This window comes from Cygnus atratus, chromosome 13 (genome assembly GCF_013377495.2).
Source record: "Cygnus atratus isolate AKBS03 ecotype Queensland, Australia chromosome 13, CAtr_DNAZoo_HiC_assembly, whole genome shotgun sequence".
NCBI classification, from domain to species: Eukaryota; Metazoa; Chordata; class Aves; order Anseriformes; family Anatidae; genus Cygnus; species Cygnus atratus.
In genome coordinates this window covers 2,745,492-2,772,406 of record NC_066374.1, presented here as the reverse complement: position 1 = coordinate 2,772,406, position 26,915 = coordinate 2,745,492, and the positions used below count along the sequence as shown (strand labels likewise).

The 26,915-nt window shown below is 44.0% G+C and overlaps 1 protein-coding gene across 1 annotated transcript; it reads left to right on the top strand.

The window, feature by feature from the left end:
* Positions 1 to 3,902: 3,902 nt before the first annotated feature.
* On the top strand, positions 3,903 to 26,820 carry IRS4 (insulin receptor substrate 4). Its single transcript, XM_035541654.2, has 2 exons — positions 3,903 to 7,257; positions 23,847 to 26,820. Exons 1-2 carry the CDS (start codon positions 3,903 to 3,905, stop codon positions 23,849 to 23,851), a joined length of 3,360 nt encoding a protein of 1,119 aa, XP_035397547.1. The 3' UTR covers positions 23,852 to 26,820.
* Positions 26,821 to 26,915: the final 95 nt, after the last annotated feature.

The following is a 26,915-nucleotide window of genomic DNA, read 5'->3' as shown; positions in this document are numbered from 1 at the left end:
TTTTTTTTGTTGTTTATCAGGCTCTTACCTGAGCAGAACAAGAGCAGGTGCAACTGAAGATGGGCATAACATAGGCTGGTGATAACTAGAAGTAATGAGCAATAAATCTTGCAACATTGTGTGAAAAACCATTTACCTTTCTGCATCATAACTGAATTAATAACATTGCTCTTTGGGGAACTGTAGGTGACACCTACAGGAACCCATTATTTGTCTCTCAGTATTTCTGCAGCAGATGACATATGGCCCTCCATTTGGCTCAACAGTAAAACTACCAACCTCTTAATTACTTCACATTGCAGACGTTTTAGCAAATTGTGGAAACTACAATGAAATGGTTCCAAACTTTTGGTCTTTTACAGTGCCTGCTTCAGGCAGGCACTTGGAAGGGTAGAAACAGCAAATAAATGAAACACAAAGCAAACATACCTCCAGCTTTAGGAACTACAGGTTCTTCTAGTCTGGTGAAAGATCAAGAGACACGAAGAGGGGATCTTGATTTCCCTTTACAATTGCTGCAAGACAATGCAACCACAGTTAAGGAAGCGTTTGATACTAAGGCTAGGCTGCTGTCTTTAAGTAAAACTGAAGAATATAAAACTGACTTCGTATAACAGTAGGGCACTGGCTTTACAGAGTAAACTACAACTATGTGCTAGACCAGGAGCCAGAGGTACAATGAGATGGAAGCCTACAAAAATTGTGTGGAAGTTATGACAATTTGTGGCATAAAAGGTAGAAAGTTAGATCATATCCCATTTCTAGAAAACTACTTCAGTAATGCAAGCATATCATCTACTAACAGGTATTCTCTTATTTTCTGAGCTGCAAAAATAAAAAGTAATTGCTACAGAAAATCAGTAATTTGATCTAATAACTGCATCAAGGACTCTAAACATTTATTTGAAAAGTAAGTAAACAAATCTGTTATTCTTCCTAATAATGGAAGTTGGGAAAGCATATGCAAATTAAAGATTAGTTTGCGGTTTGGGGAAGTATTTCTTAATAGTCACATAGAAAAATTTGAATAACTTAAATTTTGAGGAGGGCTAAGTACTCCTTTTAACCCAGAGAAATCCCATAAGAAAAATCTGTTTCTATCAGCTCTGTTTTTCGCAGCAACCTGTTGGTCTGATCACACGTGACTCCCTCCTGGCCCTGAATTCTACATGACTGAGCTACGCATATATCACTTTCTCAAATCCCCAGCAAAAACCTTGCAAGTGCAATGCGGGAGCAAAAGACTTTTAAAAAGACCAGAAAACACTGATGTATTTCTTTTTACATCCAAAGGCAGCTTATTCATAGTTACTGTCAAGCAAGCCCAGAGGTCGATGACTAAAAAAACCAACAAAGAACCACCATAAACAAAATAGAAAACCAAAGCCCCTTCTTTTAAGTCGTTTCCTTTCTTCCACCCACACATATCCTTCAGCAACCAGCTGGAATAAGCATGAAATGAACACAGTTCATCTTGCTCTATAGTTTTGAGGGTTTAATTTATTTAAAACTTTAATACCAATTTGAATTTTCATGTAGAAGTACAGAAAGAAATCCAAACAATATATGGAAACACCCAAGCAATCTCAAATCCACTCAACTGAGGTACTAAGAATAAAAAAATATTCTAATTTAGTCTGGTCTAATCCTACCAGAGGCTATCAATAATATAAAGGAATATAAATGTACATTTATTATGCGATACCACCACATGACAGAATCAATGTTATTCGGATGTTGAGATGTATGTTTTCATGCTAACCTGTTTGATTTAAAAAAACAAACAAACAACAACAACAACAACAAAAAGAAATTTATCTCCTTTTGTTAGTGTCTATAATACTTGCTTTGTGAATAATTACATTTTTGGAGCTACAGCTCATTCACTGTATTGCCATAACACTTAGGAGCTAGAATCACGGACAAGAACACGTTGTATTAGGTGCTGTAAGAATACACAACAAAAATGATTGCTGTTTAAACATGATAAGCAGGCAGTGAACTGAAAGAGAACAGAGAAGTACAAAGAAATGATGAGACATTAGCTATCAATATAGCAAGTACAAGATTTGGCATGCCAGTTTCCAAACCGAGCTACTGGAGACTCCAGAAAATATCTTTTCCCACATCTAAGAGGCAGAATGAAAGAAAACACTGAGCTACTTATCCAAAAATTTAACAAGTGGGTGGTGGAAGTTGGTGTCAAGAATTGGTTAGAGTTGTCATCTCAATAATGAATCATAGGTGAAGTAGACAAAGAACAGTCTTGAAAGCTAATCAAGTACATCATGCTTGAGTGACAGAAAAGGGAGAGCTAGTAAAGAGACAAATGGTCAAAAGTAATGGCTAGGGAAATGATCTCTGCAGTTGGACCACGGAATATTTTTACACTTACGTGACTGATATACACAGCCCCCTAACTCCAATTAAATCCAACTTTGGTGCAGGGACTTTTATTAAGAAGGTGAAGACCATGGGGGTTGCATCGATCGGCAACTCCGATGTCTGCTGAGTGACTATGAGCTGCCATACTGCACGGGAGGGCAGAACAACTTTCTGCTCATGGCTGCATAAGTTTGCAGGTAAGGTCACAGAAGTGCTGCGCTCCCGTGCCCACTGACTGCCTCTTTGGACACTGGAGAGGCTGGCAGTGGAAAGAACAGATTCAGAGACGATGAAAGCACTGCGGAGGTAGATGAAGGGCTAGAAGCAGTTCTGCTCCCTCAGATATTAGACTTAAAAGGTGGCACAGCTTTTGAGTTACATCTGTGCCTCTGGCAACCTCCAGCCCTGCGTTTTGAGGGCACGACATTTTATCTAGAAGAAAAAAACACTTAATGTAGAAGAAAATTTTACGGCACACAAGTGTCCATTCACCCCAAAATAAAAGGACTTTTGCTCTTCACTCGCCATACAACGGCAGCGCGGCCGCCTCGGCGCCGCCAGACAGAGCCCCAACGGCCGAATTTCGGGTGCAAACCCCCGCATTTTGGGACCAGAGGGCGGCTGGGGGAGGCTCCCTGGGCCCGCCGAGCGCCTGAAGGGAGCGGGGCCGTGCGCAAAAGACCAACGGCTGCCGCTCGCCCCAACGGCCGCCCGCACCCTGACGCCTTGTTTACGTCCTCGGAGCCCCCTCCCGCCCGCTCGCCCCGCCTACTCCCCGCCCTCCGGCCAATCAGCCTCAGCCGCCGGGAGGGGGCGGGAGCGTTTTAAAAAGGAGCCGGAGGGAGGGGGGGGGGAAGGGGGACGGCGACGTCAGCCGCTCGCTCTCGGCCGCGCGGCGCTGATTGGGCTGAGGGTCTGCCAATCTTGTCCGAGCTCCCCGCCCCTTGCACCGCCTTGCGTGTTTACTCGCGCCGCCGACTCCACGCAGCGCCTCGCCCCCGCCCTCCCGGCGCTCTGTGTGTGAGGCGCGGATTGGCTACCGCCCCGCCACTCAGCACCCCTTCACCCAATCAGCGCCGGCTCCTCCAGCACAAGAAACACCCCCTCGGGCCTTCAGCCTCCCCCTCCCCTCCTCAAATCCCTCCCCCTCTCTCCGATTGGCCCGTCGGCGCCAGACCTCCGCTTCCTATTGGCCGTCCGCCGCGCCACTCCGCGCGGGGGCGCTCCCCCCTCCCTCCGGCGGCGGGGGGAGGGTCACGTGATGTTTTCGCCGTGCCGCCGCCGCGGCTGCCCGGGGGAGCGCGAGTAACCGGGCGCGGCGGGGGGACGGGGCCGGAGCCACGGACCTCAGCGGCCGGACCGACGGAGCCAGCGGCCGCGCCAACGGCCCCAGCGGCCGCCCGCCTCCCCTGGCGTCCTCTCCCCTCTATGCGCCACCCGCCGCCGGGGGGCTCCTCTCCCGGTGAGGCCGGCTTGCCGCCGCCCGGCCCCGTTGCGCCGCCCGGCCGGCAGCTAAAATGGCGAGCGGCGTGAACGGCGCCGCCGGTGCCGAGGGGGAGCCGGCCGAGGGCGGCCGCTGCCCGTCGCCGCAGCCCCACCACCTGCTGCTGCTGCTCCGCCGCTCGCCCAGCGCCTCGCTCTGCGGGCCCCCCGAGGCTCCCGGCGGCAGCGGGGCCGCCCGGGGCGGGCAGCCCCCCGGGAGCGCGGCCCGCGGGGGGGAGGACGTGAGGAAGTGCGGCTACCTGAGGAAGCAGAAGCACGGGCACAAGCGGTACTTCGTGCTGCGGGCCGAGAGCCGCCTGGCCCCGGCGCGGCTGGAGTACTACGACAGCGAGAAGAAGTTCAAGAGCAGCCTGCGGGCCGCCGGCGGGGCGGCGGGGCTGTGCTGCCCCCCGCCCAAAAGGGTCATCCCCCTCTACCAGTGCTTCACCGTCAGCCGGCGGGCAGACGCCAAGCACAAGCACATCATCGCCTTGTACACCAAGGACGAGTATTTCGCCATGCTGGCGGAGAACGAGGCCGAGCAGGAGGCCTGGTACCAGGCGATCAGCGAGCTGATGAGCCAGAGCAAGAGGGGGTTTCTGGAGCAGGAGGAGCAGGCGGATCAGCAGGTGGATGAGGATGACGAGCACTACGGGGCAGCCCTGAGGCCCGGCACCGTCTTCAAGGAGGTGTGGCAGGTCAACGTGAAACCCAAAGGACTGGGCCAAACGAAAAACCTGACCGGGGTGTACAGGCTGTGCCTCTCCAGCAAGGCCATCCACCTCGTCAAGCTGAACTCGGAGGTGCCCTCTGTCCACTTGCAGCTGATGAACATCCGCCGGTGTGGGCACTCGGAGAACTTCTTTTTCATTGAAGTGGGCAGATCCGCTTCCATCGGGCCTGGAGAGCTCTGGATGCAAGTGGATGATTCGGTGGTTGCCCAGAACATGCACGAGACTTTTTTGGAGACCATGAAAGCGTTAAAGGCCTTTGCGGAGTTCCGGCCCCGAAGCAAAAGCCAGTCTTCTGGTGGCGGTGGCGGCACCAACCCCATCTCCTTCATCACCACTAGGAGGCACCTGGGCAACCTGCCCCCCAGCCAGACGGGCTTGCAGAGAAGATCTAGAACTGAGAGCGTTGTTGGAGGGACGCCTCCGACCACCAAAAGCAGCAACTCCTATCGCTTCAGAACGTCCAGCGAAGGAGAAGGCACCATGGCCAGGCCTTTTAGGTCAGTGACGGGGAGCCTCATCCACCTGAATACTGCAAGGATGAACTTGGGCCGGCAAGAAGGGAGCGGAAGGTACGTTAGAGCCGCGTTCAGCTCGTCATATCACACCCGGTCTGCGTCGCTGCCCGTATCTCATTTTCCCTCCACTACCAGTCCCATCAGTGTTTCTTCCAGTAGTGGCCATGGCTCTGCTTCAGACATGTTGACCAGGCCTTCTAGCTCCTCTGTCTGCGGTTCCCCAAGCGATGGGGGTTTTATCTCTTCTGATGAGTACGGCTCCAGCCCTGGAGATTTCAGGTACTTTCGGGTCAGGAGTAATACACCAGATTCCCTGGGAAACACGCCACCTATCAGAGAGGAGAATTGTCTGAGTGAGTACATGTCCATGAGTAAGCAGCAAGCGGACGATAGCTCGAGAGATGATTATATGGAGGCTGAAAAGTGTTTCAGGAAAAGAACTTACTCTCTAACTAAACCAACTTCTGTAGCAGTGCAGCAGAAAATGACACAAACGACGGCTTCGTTAGATGAAGACTCTGTGGGAAATCACGGGCGATTGCTGTACTCCGAAACACCAAAACTGAAAGGTAACCATGAATTGGAATACAATGACAGTAATCTTGACTCTGTATGCAACCAAAGCAGGAGTAAAGCTAGAGACGATGGGTACATGCCAATGATGCCAGGAGTTGCATCTTCTCTGTCAAGTAGCAGTGATTATCTTCCAATGACTCCTAAAAGTATGTCTGTTCCGAAACAGATAAACAATTCATGGTCACCGTCTCAGGTTGACTCCAGAGGATATATGATGATGTTTCCAAAGGTGAGCTCTTCACCTGTACGAAGTCCTTTAACTGGATTTATTTCTAAAGGAAGTAATGAGAAGATTGTAAACAATGAGTATATGGATATGTCTCCTGGTAATTCCGCTCCAAAGCACCCTGGTGATTCAAATTACATTCATAATAATTCTGTTTCCAAAGGTTTCAGTTCGTATTTTTCTTTGCCCCGAAGCTTTAAGGCGTTATCAGGACAAAACAGTGACCACAGTGAATACGTTCCAATGTCTTCACCTGGAAAACTCCTGTATGGTGGACCAGAAAACGTAAAAAGCATCAACAGCGAAGCCCTGTCTAACGGCATCTCGAAGTCGCCAGTGGTGAAAGGTTCAGATGAAGGACTTGTGCAGAACAGGGCTACGAGGCCAACGAGGCTCCCGCTCAGTACGAGGGGAAGTAATACTATCCCGAGAATGTATGATCGTACTGTTCCACCTGAGCCAGCAAGTCCTGGTGAATACATAAATATCGATTTTAATGAAAAGGCAAGTAATACACCGTATTCCTTATCTGCAGAGGGATCACCGTCATCTCTGGGCTCGAGTAGTGACCACAGACAGTCCCCGCTCTCTGATTATATGAGCGTTGACTTGGATGTACAGTCACCAAAAGTAGCTAAAGAACTTTCCAACTCTTTAACGGATATTTCAATTTATGCAAGTTCCAGTATTCCTAGAAACCAACCAAATCCTGACTATGCTAGGCTCTCCTTTGGTACCGCGTGTGTTAGCGCTGCAAGTAACAGGACTGACGATTACACGGAGATGGCATTCAACATGGCAGCGACACCACCGCGGCCGTTTGCCTCTGAATCTGACGACGGAGTAAAGATTGATAGTCCTTCTTCCATAGTTAACAGACTGTGCATTGTCGATCGATACGCTGGTAGCAGTAGCTTCTCTGTTCCTAGCGCCGATCCTCCCATGGGACCGAAGGTGATCCGAGCCGATCCCCAAGGCAGGAGGAGACACAGTTCTGAAACATTCTCTTCTGCTGGGACTGTGACGACTTCCTCCTCTTTCTTTACTGATAGTAGCAAAAGACACAGCTCTGCCTCATTTGACAATGTTTGGTTAAAACCAGATGAAAACATTTCTGATGGTCAGGAAAGCAAAATGTCCAGGGATACCTCAACTGGATTTCAGAATGGCTTAAACTACATAGCTCTGAATTTACGCGATGATCCTATAAGCTGTGAGGCAAGTACTGCAACGCCAACTTGCCATCTCCAAAATGGTACTTCGAGTTTGGACAGTGGAGCTTACGTAAGCATAGATTTCACCAGGTCCGATGGTCTGAAGTGTAACGCCGCGCGAAAAGGTTTGTGACTTTAAAAGCACTTTCCTTTCATGCTTGCTTAACTATAGGAATTAGATTGTTTACTTAATACTGAAATGTGGTCTTCAAAATAGGGTAAATGTTTCTATAATCTTCTGTATTCTAGTACAACTGGTAGTAGTGCAGTCACCTAAGCATTGAATGAACACAAAAAAAGGACGTGGTCCTTGGCCTAAAGGGTGATGGAACTCTCCTGGGAGGTGTAATCAAACTGTCATCTGCCCAGACTTTTTATGAAAGAATTTTCATAGTATAAACACTAATCATATTTTGTATTGTGAATTCTTGTCCTGAGGTTATGATAGCTTTTTTTTCTTTCACCACCTCCTTTTCCTCCTCTTTCCTTCTTATAACTTCCCTTCTTATAACTAGATGACTCCTCAACTGGTTTGAGATTGAAATTTTGTAATTGGTGTTGTGGATAGGGAGCTGAGAACTGCTAAACGGGGTTCAGAAATCAGAAGTTGGGGCTTAGATCTGTTTATGTCAATAAATGTGGGTGAAATGCATACTTCAGGGCTTTCTATGTGCAAATCTGCCTGCATTTATTTAATTGAATCTTAGGTAAACAACTCACATTTCTTTTTCCCTCGAAGGTTTGGTATGCTGCTTTTGAGTTCTGGTCCCCTAAGTATCCTTGTAACCTCAGGAGAAGCCATCTGCTGATGGCTGGGAGGGTGGTGAGGGGCTCTTGCAGCCTGTACCCTCGAGTTCGCCGCCTTTTTGCAGTGTCCGGGGGCTTAGCCAAGCCGTAATGCTTCTGCTGTGCAGTGATCTGCCTTATGAGGAGTGCCAGTGGTAGAGGAAGAGCAGGCTCAGAGGGGTGTATTTTATGTCTGAAGCTTTGGAGAGCAGGCTGCTAGCTTTCAGGTTGTCAGTAGAGCTTGACCAAGCTTAAGGTAAAGTAGTTAGAGGTATGCATAAAAAGTTAGGGTGTTGGGGATGGGCAGGAAGAATAGGGACGCTCCTATTCATGGCTTAAGCTTTTTGCTCTCATAATGAGAGCAAAAGATAATTAGCTGTTGGGGGTATTGTGTATGTCCCCCGCCTAACCAGCAGTGTTTATGCAAGTGCTGCATTGCACTTTAACGTTTTCTTTGGAAGCATAATCCATATTTTGGTATTAGTGGCCCACTCAGCTCCTTACAGTAATTCACCTACCCAGACAGAAAACTCTGTGTGTTGGAAATGTTTTCCTCTCTGCAAATGTGTGTGTAGTCAATAATTGATGACTACTAAGAGGAAATATTTAATCGTTGTTGGACGTTGATATTTGTCTACTTCTCTGTCAATAGAGAAAGCAGTAAAGGGGCAGGCTGTTCCTGCCTTTTATATTTTTAATTACAGTTCTAAACACTGAAATGATAGCTTTTTTTTTTTTTCCTAGTTTCACTTTAAAACTGTCTAAAGGCAGAAGGTAGTGTAGGAGCTTAAAATTGTGTAGCCTTTAATAGGGGAAGGTGTAAGCCTGACTCAGCTAGCATGCCATTCAAAGTCTGGCAGCAGTGCTTGGGGCTGCTCAGAAATGTGTGGTTTGCCTCAGTGGTTTTTTTTCCCTGCTTTGTTTTGTTGGTTGGAATCAGATTTAGAAGACATTGAAAGTTGCCAGTCCAAGAAGTGCTTTCTTCCAAAGTTAGTCTTTCAGCACTTCAAAGATTTGTCCGCTAAGTCAAAGGCACACTGATTGCCACGGTGGATTTCTTTTTTAGAAGAAGCACTCCCAAAGACAGCAGGATTCTTACTTGACCTTATTCCCCTCATATGACTGTTAAACTTGTAAAATTTCTTAAAAGTGCAGGAACACCAAACAGGTGATTTCATTTTGGCTGTATTGTAAATACTGTGTTTAAAAACATTTTTCCAGAGACTGTTCAGGAATTGTATTTATGTTAAATGATTTGCTTACTGCAGCTACAGCAAAATATCCGCAGGCCTGTGCTTGGGGCTTTTTCCTTATCTATTACAAGGTCTGGAGGGGAAGGAGACTTGCTGCTGGTGTGTTTTGCTGTCAGTCTGTTTTCTGGAAATGACATGCATTAAAATGAAGTGAGAGAAACTGCTTATAAAAACATGGACACTGGCAGGAAATAAAGCATGAGAATAGTAAGAGCTTAGGTTGGTGGCTTCCCTGTAGTCCTAAAAAGAAAAAACAGAACAAAACAACTTCAAAACAAGGTCTGTCAGTTTTTGACAAAGACAGCATCCAATATTCATGGTGCATAGGAGGAGGGCAGATGGGGTGTGGACACTGTTCATTTCTAGGTGCCTCACAGAGGGGTGGACAGATTTTGGAGTAGTCCAGACTAAAAGCAGCTTGCCAAACGTAAATACAGTGGTGTAAATTGCTGGTGTGTATCTGTTTCTTTAGCAATGACTTAAAGTTACTGATTATAAAAATACTAGTTTTCATTCTCACGTTAAATCAGGTTTCTGAGCTATAGCAAGCATAATTGTAGAAGTGTACTCCTTAAACAGCTTATCAGTTTCTAATGCAGTGAAGCTTTTATTCAATACTTAAGAGAATGTGTAATCCAGAAAAAAAACTTTCAAATTCCATCTTGAATAGTGGAAATAAATCTCCATTCTTAAACCTCTTATGTCCTGAAGAGGTGCAGTGCGTCCCTATGTGTAATTAATATTTTTAATACTTTTGCAGACTTTTAGCAGAAGTGCTGTCTTTATTCCTAGTCTTAGCCTGGAAAATCGTCTGTGTGGTCAAATACTTTCTTAAGGAAAATATTTAGCAGATGCATTTACCCTTTAATTCCTAGGAAGGAGCTATCCTGTATTTTTTAAATTCTATTGGGTAAAGAACTTTAATCTCTTCTCCCTAAACTGCACTTACACTCAAAGGAGAACACTTCCCAACGTCTGATTATTCGCTTTTCTGCTTTGTTTTTGTTTGCTTAAATGGGATATTGCATTCTCCTAACTGCTGAGAGTGAAATGGAGAGAGATTTCCAATGCATCATTGCCCCTCATTGTAATTCCCAAACTACTTCTGGTTCAGGTTCACTGATGTGAATCTAACTCTTTTTTCCCTTCTCCATTCATGAAATGGGTGGAGGAGAAGGAGAGCACTGACTTAACATGATAAGTAAATAGATCTGGCTTGCTGTTAACTTTTATTTAGGGTTTAGGCAAAATTGAGGTCAGGTTTTACGATGAAAAAGATGCTAAAAGGAAAATAAGGTTGTGATCCTTAATGCCTGAAGTTTAAGGAGGTCATTAGCAAAACAGTTTCATCATGAAATCGTTACACAATATTGAAGCAAGCGGTTTGCAGTTTTGATTACATGAATCTGAGTCATGAAATTTTGTGCTAGGAGTACAGAACACAAAAGCTACTTCAGACAGGGCTTAGCTAATGTACACCTTGTTATTGGACCTCGTAGAAACTGCGGATGATAATGAGAATGGGGCGGTAATAAACTGCATAATGGGTCATGTATAATAAAAATTTCTGCAGACATAATTAGAAATACTAAACCTACAAAGATATCCTGGACTACAAAAAACAAAACAGACTGTTCAGAGTAAATGTAATGTTCAGCTTCATAGCCACCTGCCTGTTTTACACCCACTCTTTAATCTTATCTCTACCTGATTTTCTAGTGGCATGTTAAGATACTATTTCAGAAGTTTGCTAAAGTGCAGGATTAGAATTTAAATGTTCCTCACCTTTTTAATCTACTCCTGTGTTAGACTTGTGTGAGATGTTGTGTGTTCTCCGGGGAGCTGAGAGGCAGGAAAACAAGTACAGCTGTAGAGCAAAACTTTGAGTCTAAGTTGTCCGGATCCTTTATGGGAGCTGGTGTGTTTGAAATGCAGAATCTTGAATATGGTAAACAATATGCACTTTGAGGAATTCAGCAACTGGAGGTTTTAGCTCTTACTAATATAGTAAATTACAGTTTACAGGATACCAGACAAATAACTGCCCCTTTTGGATTTCAGACCAGTGGTTTTTGAAAGTTTGCTTCAAACTGAGGCTCATTTGTATCGGAGGAATACTTAGGGCAGGGACCCATTTAAAAATAACTTGAAGAACCCTTCTGAAATAATCTGAACGCAGCCATGTAGCCTGAATCTTGTAAGTGTTGGAGGGATAATCATTCTTGAAAGGAAAAAAAAAATCTTGCTGTAACAGATGCCACTTTAACAGTTTTGAGTGACTTACTGCTATGCTTAAAAATACCCAGGGTAACTTTTTCAAGTAGGATACGAGCTACTGAAGGCAGAACAGATTTTTGTCTTGTGGTGTGGGAGTGAGTTAATTATGACATATTTGACCAAGAATCAGCTAGGTTTTACTGGTGCTTGGGTGAGAAAATCTGAGTTGAGAATGTTCCCCTGCTGCTGAGAGAGTACTGGTAGTGAGTGTTGAAATGCTTTTGGAAAATCAGCTCTCCAGATTTTACATCCATAGTTGCAGCTAATGGTCATGTGTCTTTTTTTTTTGAAAGTCTAAACATTTCTGCGTGTAGCTGTCTCGTAGGTTAAAGCACCGCTGCAAGACACTGGGACTTCCAGGAGAAACCAGAACTGGTTCAAATGGCTTTTTTTTTCCCCTTCAGTCTTTCAGTGAAATCTTGAATGTGTCATTGCCTTTTCAGTTTTGCCTCCACAACTTCATGCTGTCCCCTCCCGTGATGTCCCAGGGCCCCTTGCTAGCAGTAGGTACAGCTCGGTGGGGTTTAGGCTCTGCGTATGCTCTTTTTTATGAAAGGATATTTAACAAGTTTTCTTTGTTTTGATTGCTGGGAAGGGAGGGTTTATGCCTTGAGGTTTTGGATGGTGCTGAGAGGTCGTAGTGCTGTGTTGTGACTTGGTGTGTGCTTGTGCGCTGTTTGTGGGCACAGGGTGCTCCCAAACACCTGCTGAATGCTGTCCTGTGTGTAGTGCTAAGAAATTTGCTGTTTTTTTCTGATCCAAATCCTACAATTTTAAGTACTATTGTGATCACATGTGCCAGTCTTCAATCCAAAGGAAAGTGGAGTGATAAAACTGAAAGGCAGGAGGTGAGAGAGGAAAGCTTTCTGGAGCCTGGGGATGTATTATTATTGCTGTTTTGTCCTAAAAATGTAGTACTGTCTTATGAGTCATCCTTAAATGGTCAGTAACAACCTGGTTGGAGGTGAGTCCTATTGTCCACCCTGCAAGTTGCTCTTTGGCTTTTTTTGATGTTTAGCTTTTGCACGTTAGCAACAATCCAGTGATGATGGTACACTGTTGTCGTACTGGCTAAAGCAGAGCCTTACAGGTTGAAGCAATTAATAGGAGAAAAGGAAAAAGTATGTTCTAGCTTTAATCAAGCCCTGCATCTCTGTAAAGGTCACTGAGCTTCGAGGTGGTTACAGGTTAGCTGAGAACCTTGATCAGTGGGGATTTGTGACATTCTTGAGGGCAGGGGGAAGACAAAAGTAAATTAGCCTGACTCATCAAAGGCATCGCAGAGGTGTTGCTCGACATCATAGGAATATCTTGTCTAAAAGATCTTGAACATACAAGTGTTTGGATTTGTGGAGATTTTGCTTTGGGTGGAACATTAATTACCCCAGGAGCAGCAGTGTAATAGACTGCTGGGAAGAGTTTTCTGCCCCGGTTAAATCATGAACTGTATCTTGAGGGACAAAAGTTGATTAATTCCAAAGATTGTTTTCCTAGTAATTTCGCTACGTAGCTGGCTGCTAACAATCCAGCTTGCTTGCGCATGAGTATGTGTGTGCTGTGCGCCAGTCATTTGTGAGTTAAGTGTGAGGGCTAATCTTAATCTTCTGAGAAGAAAGGGCTTTTGAAAGAGATGGTTTATACTGAAATTAATATGGTTAAGATTTAGCTATAATTCCAAGGTGATGATACAATTTGATGTGACTCAGGAACATTCAGAACTTTTTAATTACTGCTGGAAGGTGAATGCTGCTTGTGTTCACTGTATCGTGTGCATGTGATTATCATGAACTTATAAATATCAAACTGGTAAACTTTGCTTCTAAATTTATTGAGGCACTAATGAATGATATCCTCCTTTCACAGGGAGTAGTGCGGTTCTGTTCCCGTGCTCATGCTGAGCCAACATGCTTTATTGTTTATAGCTCTTGCTCAACAGCTGAATTTGCAGTATAACTTTCTTGGACACCGGATAGCCTGAGCCTGAAATGCTTTTGGGAACTGATGTTCCTTTACACACAGATACCTTGGGATACCCGGAGTTTGTAGAGCTCTTAATGATGTTATGCTTCGTTAAATAAATAAGAACGTGCTGTATGCTAGAGCAAGAAGAGCTACCAATGTGAGCCGTGTGAGAACCCTATTTAAGCCATTGACACGTATTAGGATTTTTGTGGCACCTTGTTGTTGATTGAGCTAATGTGGCCCCAGTGAAGCAGTAAACAGTACAGAAAGGCTTCTGCTTAGGTCTGGGCACCTGTGGTTTCCTTGTGTGAGTACCCAGAGCGTATGGGGGCGGGTGGGCTGAAGGCATTCCTTAGCACAAGCTGGATGCTGGTAAAACACCCATCAGCACTGATGCAGGAACTGGCTTGGAGTACTGCAGCTCATCTTCAGGTTGTTTATAAGTAGTCTAAACAAATAAGGGTTAGGGGGCCAGAAAGATACTTTGCTCCATACTTACGGATTTCTTTGTGTTTTAAGTCGGTTAGAAAAAAAATGCAAGCTGTTTGGGTTTTCAACAACAGGATTCACTGTTGAGTTTGGGCTTCCAGAGTATTTTTGTGTGAGAGATTTGAGGAGGTATTTGCCATCCGTATTTTACTCTGTGGTGTTTTTCTGGGTGGTGGTGGCATTTTTTTGTTTGTTTTTAGAAACGGATGTTTTTAAGTTGCAGATTGTGGTGAACAGGGTAGCAGTCAGAAATGCGTTTAAAAACTGAATAGGTTGGCTCTTGAGGTGGTTGGGGCTCTAGTAGCACAGAGGATCTGCTGATGGAAGCTTGTAGCTCCAGACATGCCCCCTACTCGTGCTTGTTGCAGAACCTGAGCAGGGAGGCAGGGCTGAGGTCCCACTCACTGTGCCACAGGTGTACACGTGGTAGTCCCTGTCCTCAAGAGCTTACAGTTCAGAAGATGAAACTGAAGAGATGGATGAAACTTAATGTGCTGGGGTGGAGGTGAGATAAAGATCAAGGCTGCTGCCATTGGCAGTGGAGATAAGAGTGAGCCTCGCAGAGATAAAAGGTTGCCTGCGAACGGTTGCGAGAGAGGAGGCTGGTAGAGGCGCTTGGAAGGGTATGCGCATGGCAGGGAGCGATGGAAGGTAGAGAGCTATAAATACAGCGGTTGTAATGGTTTAAGTGACTTGAAGAGGGTGAGGTAAATGTCAGAACACTGGCCAGGATATTAATCTCGGTGAGAGGAATGTGGGCCAACATGAATCTCCGAGTCAGGAGCGTGTCCCAGTGTTTACTTCTCCCTTTCAGATGTGGAATGCATGTTGTTGTTTTCTTCTTGTCAGTTCGGTTTCCTGCAGCTGTGGGACTGACAGACATGGGACTGACAGACGTGGTGCCAGCAGGGATGCTGGAAGGTGCAGTGGAGCACGGGGTCACCCTAGCTAGTGTTGCTGCACGGTTGATGCGCTGTGGACCTGCACCCTGTGTTGAGACTTCGCTCCAAAAGTGGATGGGGTCATGAAGCTGCTCTGGCATTACTGTTGCCTTTTTTCACAAGCTTTCTGGGTGGCATCTCTGGGATCCAGATGATCTTCTGGTGTTGGGAAGGAGGTGTAGTGGGGATTTGGGATCGGGAGGCAGTAGCATGACTTGCAGGGATATATCCACCTTCAGGATTTGTATTGCAGAGCCCCTTGAAAGGAGGAGGTCTGGGTCAGCTGATCGCCACTGTGGCGCTTTCAGCTGCTTGAGGACTGCCTGTGGAAGCCAGAGCGTAACACAACAACTGTGGCAGGAGGAAATGACTTGAGTTTTGTGTTGGTAGATCAGGTTGAACAGACACTGGTGGTTGCGAGTGGGTCTGGCAGTGGTAGCAGCGAGGCCTGATTCACATGTCACTGCTGCAGGTGTAAGTGACTGAAGTACTAATGCTGGCAAGTTACACGTGGTAAACACTAAGCAGGAGTTGCTTGCTTGGTTAAAACTCGTCTGTGTGTTGGCACCGTTTAATTCTGTCCTTGGTGAGCCCCTGAGCTGCTCCTGGAAGCTGAAGGCCCTATCCTTGGTTGTTGTGCATGTGCTGGGAGTGAGAAGTTTACTTCATGCACAGTCTTCTTTCTCCACAGCATAAACCAGGGTTTGGGGTATTGAACGCATCCTCAGTGATGTGATGATTTCAAAATGGAAGAAAGCAGTGTGTGCCACTGCTCCGTGTGGGAGCACGTAGTGGCTGATAGCAAGATTTCTGTGCAGGCACACGTGGGCTAAAGGCATGGCTGAGGATGGTGTCTTTACGTGGTGTGTGGCCACGTAGCAAGCTTCTGCCTCTGATGGTCATTTACGATAATAGAGGCGAAAGAAGAGAAAGTGCTGAGCGCTTTCAAGTGTCAGTGACTAAAGGGGTTGGGAAGAGCTAAGGATGAACTGGCAGATGTGATGCGTTCCATAGAAAAGTATCACAAAAGGTGAGTTGGAAGGCGGGGAGCTGGTTATTTAGTCACGAGTGACAGTCCTTTATCTCTCAGGTGTGTTCATCAGAATAGTTTTGCTCACTCAAACCAAAGACCTGTGCCTGCAAGCAGACGCCACCCAGCAGAGGAAGAACAGGGCAGGCTGACAGAACACCTCCCCACAAGCATAATTCCAGCCTCTGATTCTTCAGCTTGGGGGATTTCCTGAGCCTGATGCAGTTTGTCTGTTTTATAATCCTTTATGGATCTTTAATCCAAGTACTTTTCCAACCTCTTTGATCCTGTGTAACGCCTTGTAGTGACAGCAGCCTTTGGTCAGAGGCAGCGCATGCTGCACACAGACGTCTTCGTGTCTATTTTGGAGCCAGCTTTGTTTGACAGCCCCTTGTTTGTGTATTGGAAGAGATAATGAACCCTATCTTTTCTCTCCATGACACTTAGGATGTCGTATCCTCCTGTGCCATACCCTTAGCCTGCATGCTGTCAGAGGCTTCCTGCAGTTCCTTCACACAGCAGGGATGTACAGTATATCTGTATTTTTTTAATTTCCTGATACATCCCAGTACCTCTGTGCAGGCTCTTACTTGGCAGTTCCTCACAGGGAAGCTGTTGCACACCTTTCATGAGTTTTTCTGCACTACTCTTGACTCTTCCAGTTATTCCAGCTCCTTTGTGAATGAGGGAATTGGAACTGCACGTGCTGCTCAGTGCCCATATTTGACGTGGTTGTTTACTTTTCCTATTTGTTTCCCAACAGTTCTTAACATCTGCCTTGCAGAAGGAGCACGGGCAGGAAATGTATTCCTCTCTGTTGACATTTACAGACTCCTAACCTTTGTCACCAGAGCAGAGTGAACTGTAGCAGGTCGTGTTGCCATAAGCTGCACAAACAAGAGTTTTTGGGGGTAAAATTTAGCTACGTTTTGTGCAATTTAGGAGGTCAGTCAAAGTACCTTGACACACATGCTGTTAGTGTTTTTGAGAAAGCAGGACTTTTTCATTCTTCTGCAACATGAAAATCTGAAATTGAGAACTTGTGTGTCTTTAAGTGGAGTGAAGATAATTCTTAGCATCATCTTGCTACGTTGAAACAGAAGTTTAGTTTTCAGAAAAACGAAAAAACAACTTACCAAGCTGTCAAGAGCAATTTGAGTTGGTGTTCAGGCCCTGCCAAAACTGCATGTAAGTTTCCTAATTCTAGGAATAGGATTGGTAAAGGAGATGAAGCTAGGGACTGTGCATAATGCCTTCCTAGAAACTCCACTACTGTTTATTAAAACAGAAAAAGAAGCCGCTGTTGCAAAAGATAAGGCATTTCTGCGAAATAAATAAAAATGATCTTAAAGCATGGGAGAGGTTTTTTTAGCTCGTGAAGTTGCTGAGCAGTAAGGATACTGGAACCATGTTTTGAGTGAATTATTGTACATGGAGTATTTGTAGGAGTAACTTTGTCTTGTAAATTTTAGAAATACATCTTAAGGAGGAAGAGGAACCTAATTTACTTGTATGTGTTGTTACCAGTGAGTTCAAATAGTTTATGTAATGACAAGTGGATCATGTAACAGTTGCTTTTTGTTTTTTAAAACAAGTTTTTGCTTTTTTTTTTTTGCCTGTGGAAAGGTCAGTCAAATCATAGGTACAAAATATATTCATTAGCTTAAGTTGAACATGATTGCTTTGTTGTTGAATGAAGAAAGTATGCGAAATATGTGCTTAATGGTAAGCATGTAGTTTAACATACTTCCCAAATAAGGATGTTTTTCTGTGTCAGGGCCTTGATTGGGTTACCTACATAGAGTAGCTGGGTACGCAGTGGCTCCAGTAAATGTCGGGCTTTCTGCTACGTGTTTGTAGAGTTGGTGTCCGAGCGTGCAAATTAAGCAGAAATTCCTTTCACAAATAACACCTCTTCGCCTCTAGCAAGGTCTAAAGCTATACCATTAAAATCAATATCAAATAAGAAAATGGTATAGGATAGTAACTGTGTATTTGGTAAGATCTGGGGCAAAAAAAAATAATTCTTACTGATCTGTGAAGAATGTGTTTGAGCATATTGCCTTCCCCTGCCAGGCCTGCGTGCTCCGAGGAAGGATTGAAATGCAATCCATCACAGTCCTTCTGCCCTGTCCTGGTAGCACAAACAACGTGCTGGGGTTTAGTGGGCTACTGAGCAACAGCAGTATGGTGTGGCCACGTGTGCAGGAAGATCCGGGGCTGTTCTGATGCTTTTGATCTGTGCGAGTCCAGTTAACTCTGGTTTCCCCCCAACCTGAAGTTCAGGAAATGGAGAACTTCAGTGGTGCTCTCCAGAAGGCATTAAATTGCCTTAGTCTTTGACATGGAGATTTTAAGTATTTAATTATCTTAAATTAATATCTTCTGTAAGCAAAGCTTTTATCCTTTTAGGAATCAGTTGCAAAATTATGTCAGTAAAAGCCTTTCCTGTAAAAACATGCTATTTAGGATGGATTTCTTTGAGAGAAATAGGAGATGTCTGCTCTGTTCTTAAAACCTCTTGGTTTGTTTTAAAGTGGCCTGACTTGTACGACCTTAATAATTCAGATGCAGGAAATGAAGTGTAAATTGGATATACTCTCATCTGATACATTTTCAAATGGAACACACGGGGTTTGCAGGCTAAATAATTAAGATTGATCTAATCCTCTGCCCCTAATTTTTATAAAACTATAGATTTTTTTCATAGAAAACTTCCAGAGCTCTTTCTCTGTGCCTTCCTTAATTTTAAGCTAAATGCTTTTCTGAGCAACAGCCTGCTGCCATCCCAATTTAAATATTTGCCCTCTTAGTTTCTTTTCTGTCCTTTGGATCCTTTTCTTCTGATTATTTACTCCCTGGGAAGATGACAGCTGTGTGTAGTTTTATAATCCGATCTCATCTTAAACTGGTGAATTTAAACAGACTTGTGTAACGAGGAGAATGTTGGTTTAGTTATCTAAACTCTGCTTATATATTTTGAGAGGTGATCTGTGAAAATTTTTGGATGCTTTCTGCATTCATTTTCCATACTAAATGCTCGTAGGAAGTTGAATTTTAATTCTTGAGATTCTGAGTCAATTTTGAATAAAGGATGAAGCTTTTGTATAGAAACTCTTCATAAAGTTGAAGTTTGAATAAACAGAAGAGTCTGGTGTATGGGGCTACGAAAACTACTTCAAATACTATATTTCTAAGCAGTATTTAAAAATACAGGGTTTTGTTTTGAGTTCATTTTTTTTTCCTTACTTGTTGCCATGATCAGTTATCAGATCTTTTTTTCCCCTCAAGGTACACTGAGCAGATTTTCCTGGAAAAGCTTATGAAAGTCCAGGAACAGAGACGTGTTTACACTGATGATTCTGCAAGTGCAAGCTATGTTCAGAGTTGTCATGTCTGAGCTGGGCGCTGAGTTTTATTTGGTGGCATACATGTTTTGGGATGGCTGGGCTACTCAGTGAGCATTATTCCTCTTTTCCTAGCTAGTTCACATCTAGGGTTTACTTTCCTTTTAGAAGAGTTGCTTCATTTACTGTTCAGTGTTGAGTCAAATACATTCATACGGTATCTGTAACGAAATGCTAATTATCTGTTTCTTACTGTTGATCAGCAAGTCTCATGTTTGTACTACGAACATAGCAAATTGTCGGCTGATGAATCGTATATTAGGGAGACTGAAATAAGATATCTGACTCTGCAGAAGCTGTGCTGTTTTCCTCAAGCACTTCATGGCCTCTGTTAGTTTACCTTCATTGACTGGTAGAAGAAAATCAGGTGTGGGGGAGAAGAATCCCTGGGGAGTGCCTGAGCACTTCTGTAGCCTCGCTAAATAAACCCATGTCTTTTCCTAAGCATTTTCTAGTGAGCAACCACAGAGGTGGCTCTGGGTATCAGCAGCACAACAGACATCAGCCTTGTTCTCATTAACACAAAACCCATTTTACAGCTCTTTGACTAACTTCTCTTGTGTATGTGCACGTGCGGTGCTCTGCGCAGCTCGAGGTGCCTTCATATGAACAAAGCCAGTGCTTGGTGGTCTCATCGGTGATGGTAGCATGGGGGGATCGCTGCGGATGGTCCTGGGAGGATGCTGCGAGGGGAACAGCATCAGCTGGAGTTCGTACAGCTTCATGGTTTGGAAATGGGTGTTGGCTTTGTGGCTGCGACTGCAGAAATAGCCGCTGGCTCTGCAGGACTGGCCCCTTGGCCTCGGGTTCCAGGGAGGGATGTGTTGGTGCCCTGGGGTGGCGGTGGGTGACTGGTGGCCCTCTCTGGCGCTGGGGAGGAATGGCTCCAGAGGTGCTGCAGGGACTTGGTGGGGGGAACCTTGCATGACCTCAGTCGCTGCCCCACCTTGGATTTCGGGTGGGATTTTTTGGTGTGGTCAGGTCTTAGGAGTTCTTTTGCTACCTATACATATATCAATTTCTATCTATATCTACACATAAATGCTTGATGCTTTTATCCCCCCCCCCTCCAAAAGAGGGGATGAGTCAGGGCATCAGCCAGCTGTTCTGCTCCAACTGCAATACTGAAATTTCAGCTTGTAAAAAGAAGTGGTACCAAGCCACAGCTCCAGGTCTGAAACACTCCAGGCTTTATAAAGCTATTGTCAGCTTGTAGGTAATGTTTACATGAGACTCCCTTCTGTTTGTTTGCAGTTGTCACAATTTTGTTTTAGCTTAAAAATGAAGAGGAACCATGAAAAGTGTGGTTTATAATCACAGGGAGAAGGGGAACAAATTAATGAGACCTTGTTTAACACACAGCATAGAGTTCAGAGAAGGGGAGGCTCTGAAGCCACTTTACGGTGGTGTAAGACTGCACCTGAGCCAGGTAATCCAGGGAATTCAGAAGCTGTTGCGAAGCTTATCTGAGGATACTTTGTTCTGGTTTCCTATAAATTAATCTGTGTCACTTGGGGCTGTGATGAGAGTTACCTCCGAATTAGTTATTGTGCTGCCTTCTGGTTTTTGCCAGGTTTGTTCAAAGAACCAAAGTTAGGAGTTAAGCAGGTTTTCTTGCTCTTAAGCTTCCCCCCGGCCCTGGCAAGCATCTTAAATGTAATTTGGCATGAGTTTATAAAAGTTCCCAAAAAGTTTTAGGTATAAATAGTGAGTTCTACTGTATGGGATTGTCCTGTTCAAACAGCTGGTCCCTTGCTGTTCAGAATGTTTTGGGGATATGCGTGGAGAGATTAGAATAACTTGTCAAACAGCTTTCAGGTGTGTCTTGTGTGTTAGGCGTGGAGGAAAAATGCACTGACGAAAGCAGAGACGGTTTTTGAAGTTCCTTTCATGTAAGCTCATAGGTGCAAAGAAAGGAAGGGGTGGGGGGGATGTTGGTAGATACTAATTTTTACTGAAGGTAAGTTTAATGTAGAAGCTTCAACTGTTTTAATGGTTCCCTTGCATGCGTTGTTGAGGTGTGATTCATTGCAAGCTGTGGTGCATGTTTTCATCCTTTGGTCCTACAACAAAATATTTTTCTAAAGAGAAAAACTATTTCAAAAATAATAGCTTCACTTGGCTTTTGTAAAAACAAAGCCATCACTAACCACATCACACTTTGTGTGTAACAAGCAATAGCTTTTTGTAGTGATCTTATGATGTCTGAAATAATAGAAATGGAGATTTTTGGGTTGAGGGTGTATTTTTTTTGGCTGTATTTTCCTTGAATTATGAAAAGCAAGTTGCTTTATTTTGGGAATTGCTCTGCATTTGAAAAAACGAAGCTCAGCAACCCAAACCTTGGGGTAGGTGGTGCTGGGACAGAGCAGGGGGCTCCCCCTGAAGTTGTGGTACCCCTGTGCCTCTGCAGTGCTTCCAGCCCTGGTGCCTTTCACACCGTGTGGGGTCAGTCCCGGCAGCCGGTGCCTGAGCTGGGGGTGCCACAGCTACCCTGGCAGGGGCAGCCCAGCCGAGCTTTTTGCTGTGTTTTCTTTCTTTTGAAGAGGTGGTGTTTTTAGCTGGACTGAAATCAGAACTTCTTTAACTTAGGGTGGAGTTTGTGTGTTTAACAAGTGCATACTTTATGTGATTGGATATGTAAGTAAACATACAGGTTTGCATTATAATACATAACACTTGCCTGTTCTTTAGTTGGTCACATTTTCCTCAGCATATTCCTGGGGCAGAGGTAGTTGAGTGCTAAGCTTTCTTTAAAACAAGACTGAGCTCTGATTTCCTTGTGACACCCCCCAGGAAAGCACAGCCTGGATTAAGCTCAGAACCCCCTCTTTTGTTCCTGCAGGCCACGCTGCCCTCTCTGCGGGTAGCAGTGAAGCCTTCCCGTAGTGCAGTTCGTCTCACTGGCAGGGAGTTCTCCCTGAGTGTGGTTTGGGGAGGAGAAATTACACTGTGCTTCTGTATTGGATGCTTCCTGAAGACTTACTCTCTTATGCTAGCTGTTGTTTTTGCTCTGATAGCAAACTTGCCATTCCCTTCTCCCCTGTAACGCCAGGAGACAGGTCCCTGCAGACATGTGCACCAGACCTTGAAGGGGAGGTAGAAAGATGTGAGTGAAGTGACCCACACCACTGCCTGGCAGAGGACAGTGCCCTCAGTCTTGCCCAAGAGGACAGAAGCAGAAGGGTTTGCAAATGCTGTCTCTGCACTTCCAGGAGGGAGAAATCGTAATCTGGTACAGCAGTCAGAAGAGTAGAGATGTTGGTTGACACAGTAGCTGCAGACCATGTGCTTCGTGAGCGTAAATGCAAAGTGGAAAAGACAGTGCTGGATACATAAATGGTCCAGAAGGAGGATGTACAGCTGAAGGAAGTGCTGTGCTTAGATAAGCAAAGAGTAAAATGAATAAAAATGATGGAAGAGGACAGTCTGTCAGGACTGGGAGTCTGTAACGCAGTGATTTGGCAGATAGTACCACTCCAGACTGAAAATTAGTGTTCCTAATTGCTCTGTTGGGAGTGGAGAGGGTCTGTAATGAGCTGAAATGTGACTTTCTGTATGTTCCTCAAGTTGTGTTCACACCACTTCAGAAAGTGTTTACCTTCCCCTTCATCATTTTTTTTTCCATCTCAGGAGCCCATTGAGTCACTCTCACCTTGGCATGTTCACATTTAATTGCAGAGCTGGCGTTTTGCTTCGAGGTCATCCTCCCTCCTGCTTGCATTTCTGCCTTGTCACCCACCCGTATCTTCCTGTAACACAAGGTGATGATTTCCTCCCCATCTTACTGAGCACTCTTGTATTTTGTCTTTTCCAGTCAGTTTGAAGCCACTGGGTTTTGCTGACAGCAGTAAAGATGTCTCTGTACTGTTGCTATGTGCTTTTGTGTGGCAGATTGCCTTTTAGCGAGGAAAACTGTACTCTGAGGTGTTTCTTATTATAACTAAATTATGTTTTTTCCTGAAAAGTTGAGGACAGGGCATGCAGCTGTCGTGACTTGCCACTCCTTGTTTGGAGCTGGAGTTGCAGTGAATGTTTATGTTGCAGTTCTGTACCTGTTGTGAATGGGAGTGCTTGCCGCAACCTTAATTATATCTGGGTGAACAGAGCTGCTCTGCATTCATGCTGCGTTGCGTGCTTAGTAATAGCCTCTGCTATGCGCGTAGCCCAGCGTGTTGAGAGCGTCGAGCTGTCGTTAAATGAAATATTGATAGCGAAATCGGCAATGGCAAACTGCAAGCTTTGATCCTTCCCGTAGCGCGTGGGTTAGCAGCATGGCGCTGGCTGCAGTCCGAGGTCCTGTCCGGCGTCCACGTGTCAGCTCAGTGCTGTGCAGTGGTCCCCGGGCACCTGCTTCAGCCTTCAAGTTTCTTCCCCACCGTGCAGGGTGTCTGAGCATGGCATCATCTGGTAGTGCCTCCTCCCCGGTGAGAAAACCCTGTTCTGTATTCAGCAGCTGTCACTTCTGCAATGGATGAGCTCCATGTATTCTCCTTGCTAGAAAACATTTTTTTCCAATATAACTCACACTTAAAATGTCACTGACTTTTTTTTTTTTTCCCTTTCTAGACTGACTGCATTGCCATGGAAACCATTGTTGGAAGAGAAGACTTTTCTGCTGGTAACTCCAGAAACTGTGTGGTGCTTTTGGAAGCAAAGCTCAGCTCCAGCCGGCTACTTTCATTTCCACCAGCACGGACATGGACACACATCCTTTTAATTAGTTTTTCATAGACATCAGCTCTCTACAGTTGAATTAATTTGAATTGAGATTTTTCATAGCTGTGCTTTGGTGATGGAATTTGGTCTTTCCTGTCATATCTATTTGGGAGGCAGCATGAATGCTAATAGGAGATTCCTGTATGCCCCTTTCTTCCTCCTGCCTCTCCCATTAATTAGTTTTTATTTATATTCTGAGAAGTCAAAGCTGGTTTCCGATTGTCTGTTTAACATGGGTTTTGCTTCTCTGGTACATTAACAAGTGATTAGCTTAAAACATGTGTTGTTTAGAAATATTTTGGCAGTTCAGGCTATTTTTTTTTTCAGGTGGCTGGGCGGAAGGAGGGAGGGAGAGGTGCATATGAGCTTGAGGGGAGAACCCGTGGGACTGAACTGGTCTGAAAAGGAGAGACCTCTTCTGCCTTTTTTTTTTTTTTTTATGTTTTGCTTTCATGGTACAAGAGGTATTTCTTGATCATAGGCTAGAGTATTTTAAATCAAGTGTCTGTCAGAGCTTAAACTGAATTTTTTTTTGCTCAGAATTTTGGTATGTACAAAGTAGGATTAATGGGCTGGTTGTCTTGTAGATTGTTTTTTTCTTACCCTCAAGATACTTGTTTATAAATATGAATTGTGTAAAACGAGGTTTTTGTTCATGCATTCAAATGGAGAAGTGCAGAGTCATATCCAGTGTTTGTGACTTCTGCATTATATTTGTCAGCTGTAGCTTTTTAAAGAGAAACCACCCTAATTGATCTTACTTTCAACCAAAGTCCCATTTTAATTTGGGACTATTTTTGTTCTTTCTTCGTGGCATAATGGGAAGAAGTAAAATACTGGCTCATCAGTTGTCCTTATCCTGGTTAAAAAAGCGCGAACAGTGACGATTTGACACTTAAAATAAATTGCAGAAAAATCAGGGCTTAAGTGCTTTACTCTTGTACTGATTTTTTTTTTTGTTGAAATGAGTTTAGGCTTTTTAACACTGCTACAAACTTAAGAGCGTGACACTAGTTGTTGGTACATGCAATGTATAATAAAAGGCACTGACGATTGATAAAGGATTTAGAAGTGGTACACAAATCCTCATGCTGTACTGCACCACACAGCTGGTAATCCTCTACATTGTATATTGTACAACTGATTTGTTGGGCTGCCTCACCTCTAACATACAACCTTGAAAATACTAGTACAGTTTTGATTGTTTGGTGATGTGTACTCAAATCTATTTTGAGTAGTATTAAAATGTACATGTCACTAAAAACATGAAGACTTTTTTTTGACACATGGTACCAATCAGTTTACACAGTGTCTAGTGACAGGAAAAACTGTTGCTAGAGGATTTAAAAGCACAGACCTGTTTTTGATTCTGGAAGAGAAGTTCAAGTTGGTACAGTTCCTTGTTGCTGCTAAACATACACTAATTAGAAATATGACCACTTTTCTAGACCATGATACTGTCTCACCATATAGCTTTCATTTGGTCTCGTAAATTAATAATGCAATATGTAGACAGCTTTTTATAAAGCTTTACATCTTTTTTAGGAAATCAAAATTTGGATGAAGGTAGTTCTAAACCTTTAACGTGAAAGGAAAAGGTTGTTTTGAAGAAAATAATGATCTTACACACTTCATATTAGATCCCTGAGGCTGCCATTGTACAATATACAGCACTGATTTAATAAATGCTGAATAAATAATTAAATGGGTAACCTCAAGTAGAGTGGTACAAATACTAACAGGTACGGCATAATAAATATGCAATCTTTTTGAATCTCTTAGTTTACAGCAACTAATTTATTCAGTATTGTGCTGGAAGAACATTTTCAGAATATGTAAAACATATCACTATATATACTACCTTCCAGCTACCCGTTTATGCTGCTGTATAGTACAAAAATACCAATGATGGAACAATGTTTGTCCTGTAAATTTAATTTGATATTGGACAGTTATTGTCTGTACAAACTAAAACATATATGGTTGAAACTGTTCATTATATTTGCTATTTCTGCTTCACAGATCTGTTTTAAAGTTGAGCTGATTGATCTGGCTTTGTCTTCCATTGTAAATATTGTTATGTTGTTTTCTTTGTAAAACACATCGCGTTTGCGGTTTTGGGAGACTGGCTTGAAGCTCTGTATAGTGTTTATATTTATCTGACTTGGCTTTCCATAGAGCTACTTGCAGTAAATACGTGTTCATGTAGCTCTGTGTCTGGGTTTTATTTTTAAACAAACTTTTGTTTTATTCTGTCAAAAATGCATTTCCTGCTGCTGCTTTCTTTTTAGAGTGGTTTTGTCACCCTGCTTCCCTGAAGATTTGGAGAAGCTTTTAGCATATTTCAGGGGAGTGATTCTCAGCCTTTACAATTTTCTCTGCCACTTAGCGTAGAAGGTTACAGGCAGCAAAACACTCAGAAGTTTTCTTTGTCATAGATCTGTAGTGCTGGTAAACAACTGAGTTGTTGACTGGGGGGTGGTGGAAATCAGTGCATTATACTTTCTGCTTTAAATGCAGAATATTACGTCAATTTTGGGTTCGTAGCTTTGTCTATGACTGGGTATAGAAGTTTTATTATCAGCATGTAGTAGGCTTGGAAGGAATTCTTTGCAGCAGAGTATCAAATAGGTGGCTGCCGTTAGAGTTTACGGTAAAAGGGGACAAGTATGGCTTGCTGTTTTAAGTTTCGTAGCAGTACTTTGGTTTGAGATGTGCTAAATATGGTCCCAGTATGTAAAAACAAAACATATATAGATCTCGTAATTTCGGGTAGTGTACCCACTTGTACAAACAACTGAGCTTAAGCTGAAAAATAACTATAAAGTGTAATGCCTTTTCAGATTCTTCCTGATGTGAATGATATGTCAATTCGATATAGAAAGAGTTTTTATCCATAGATGTGAGCATATTTTATTT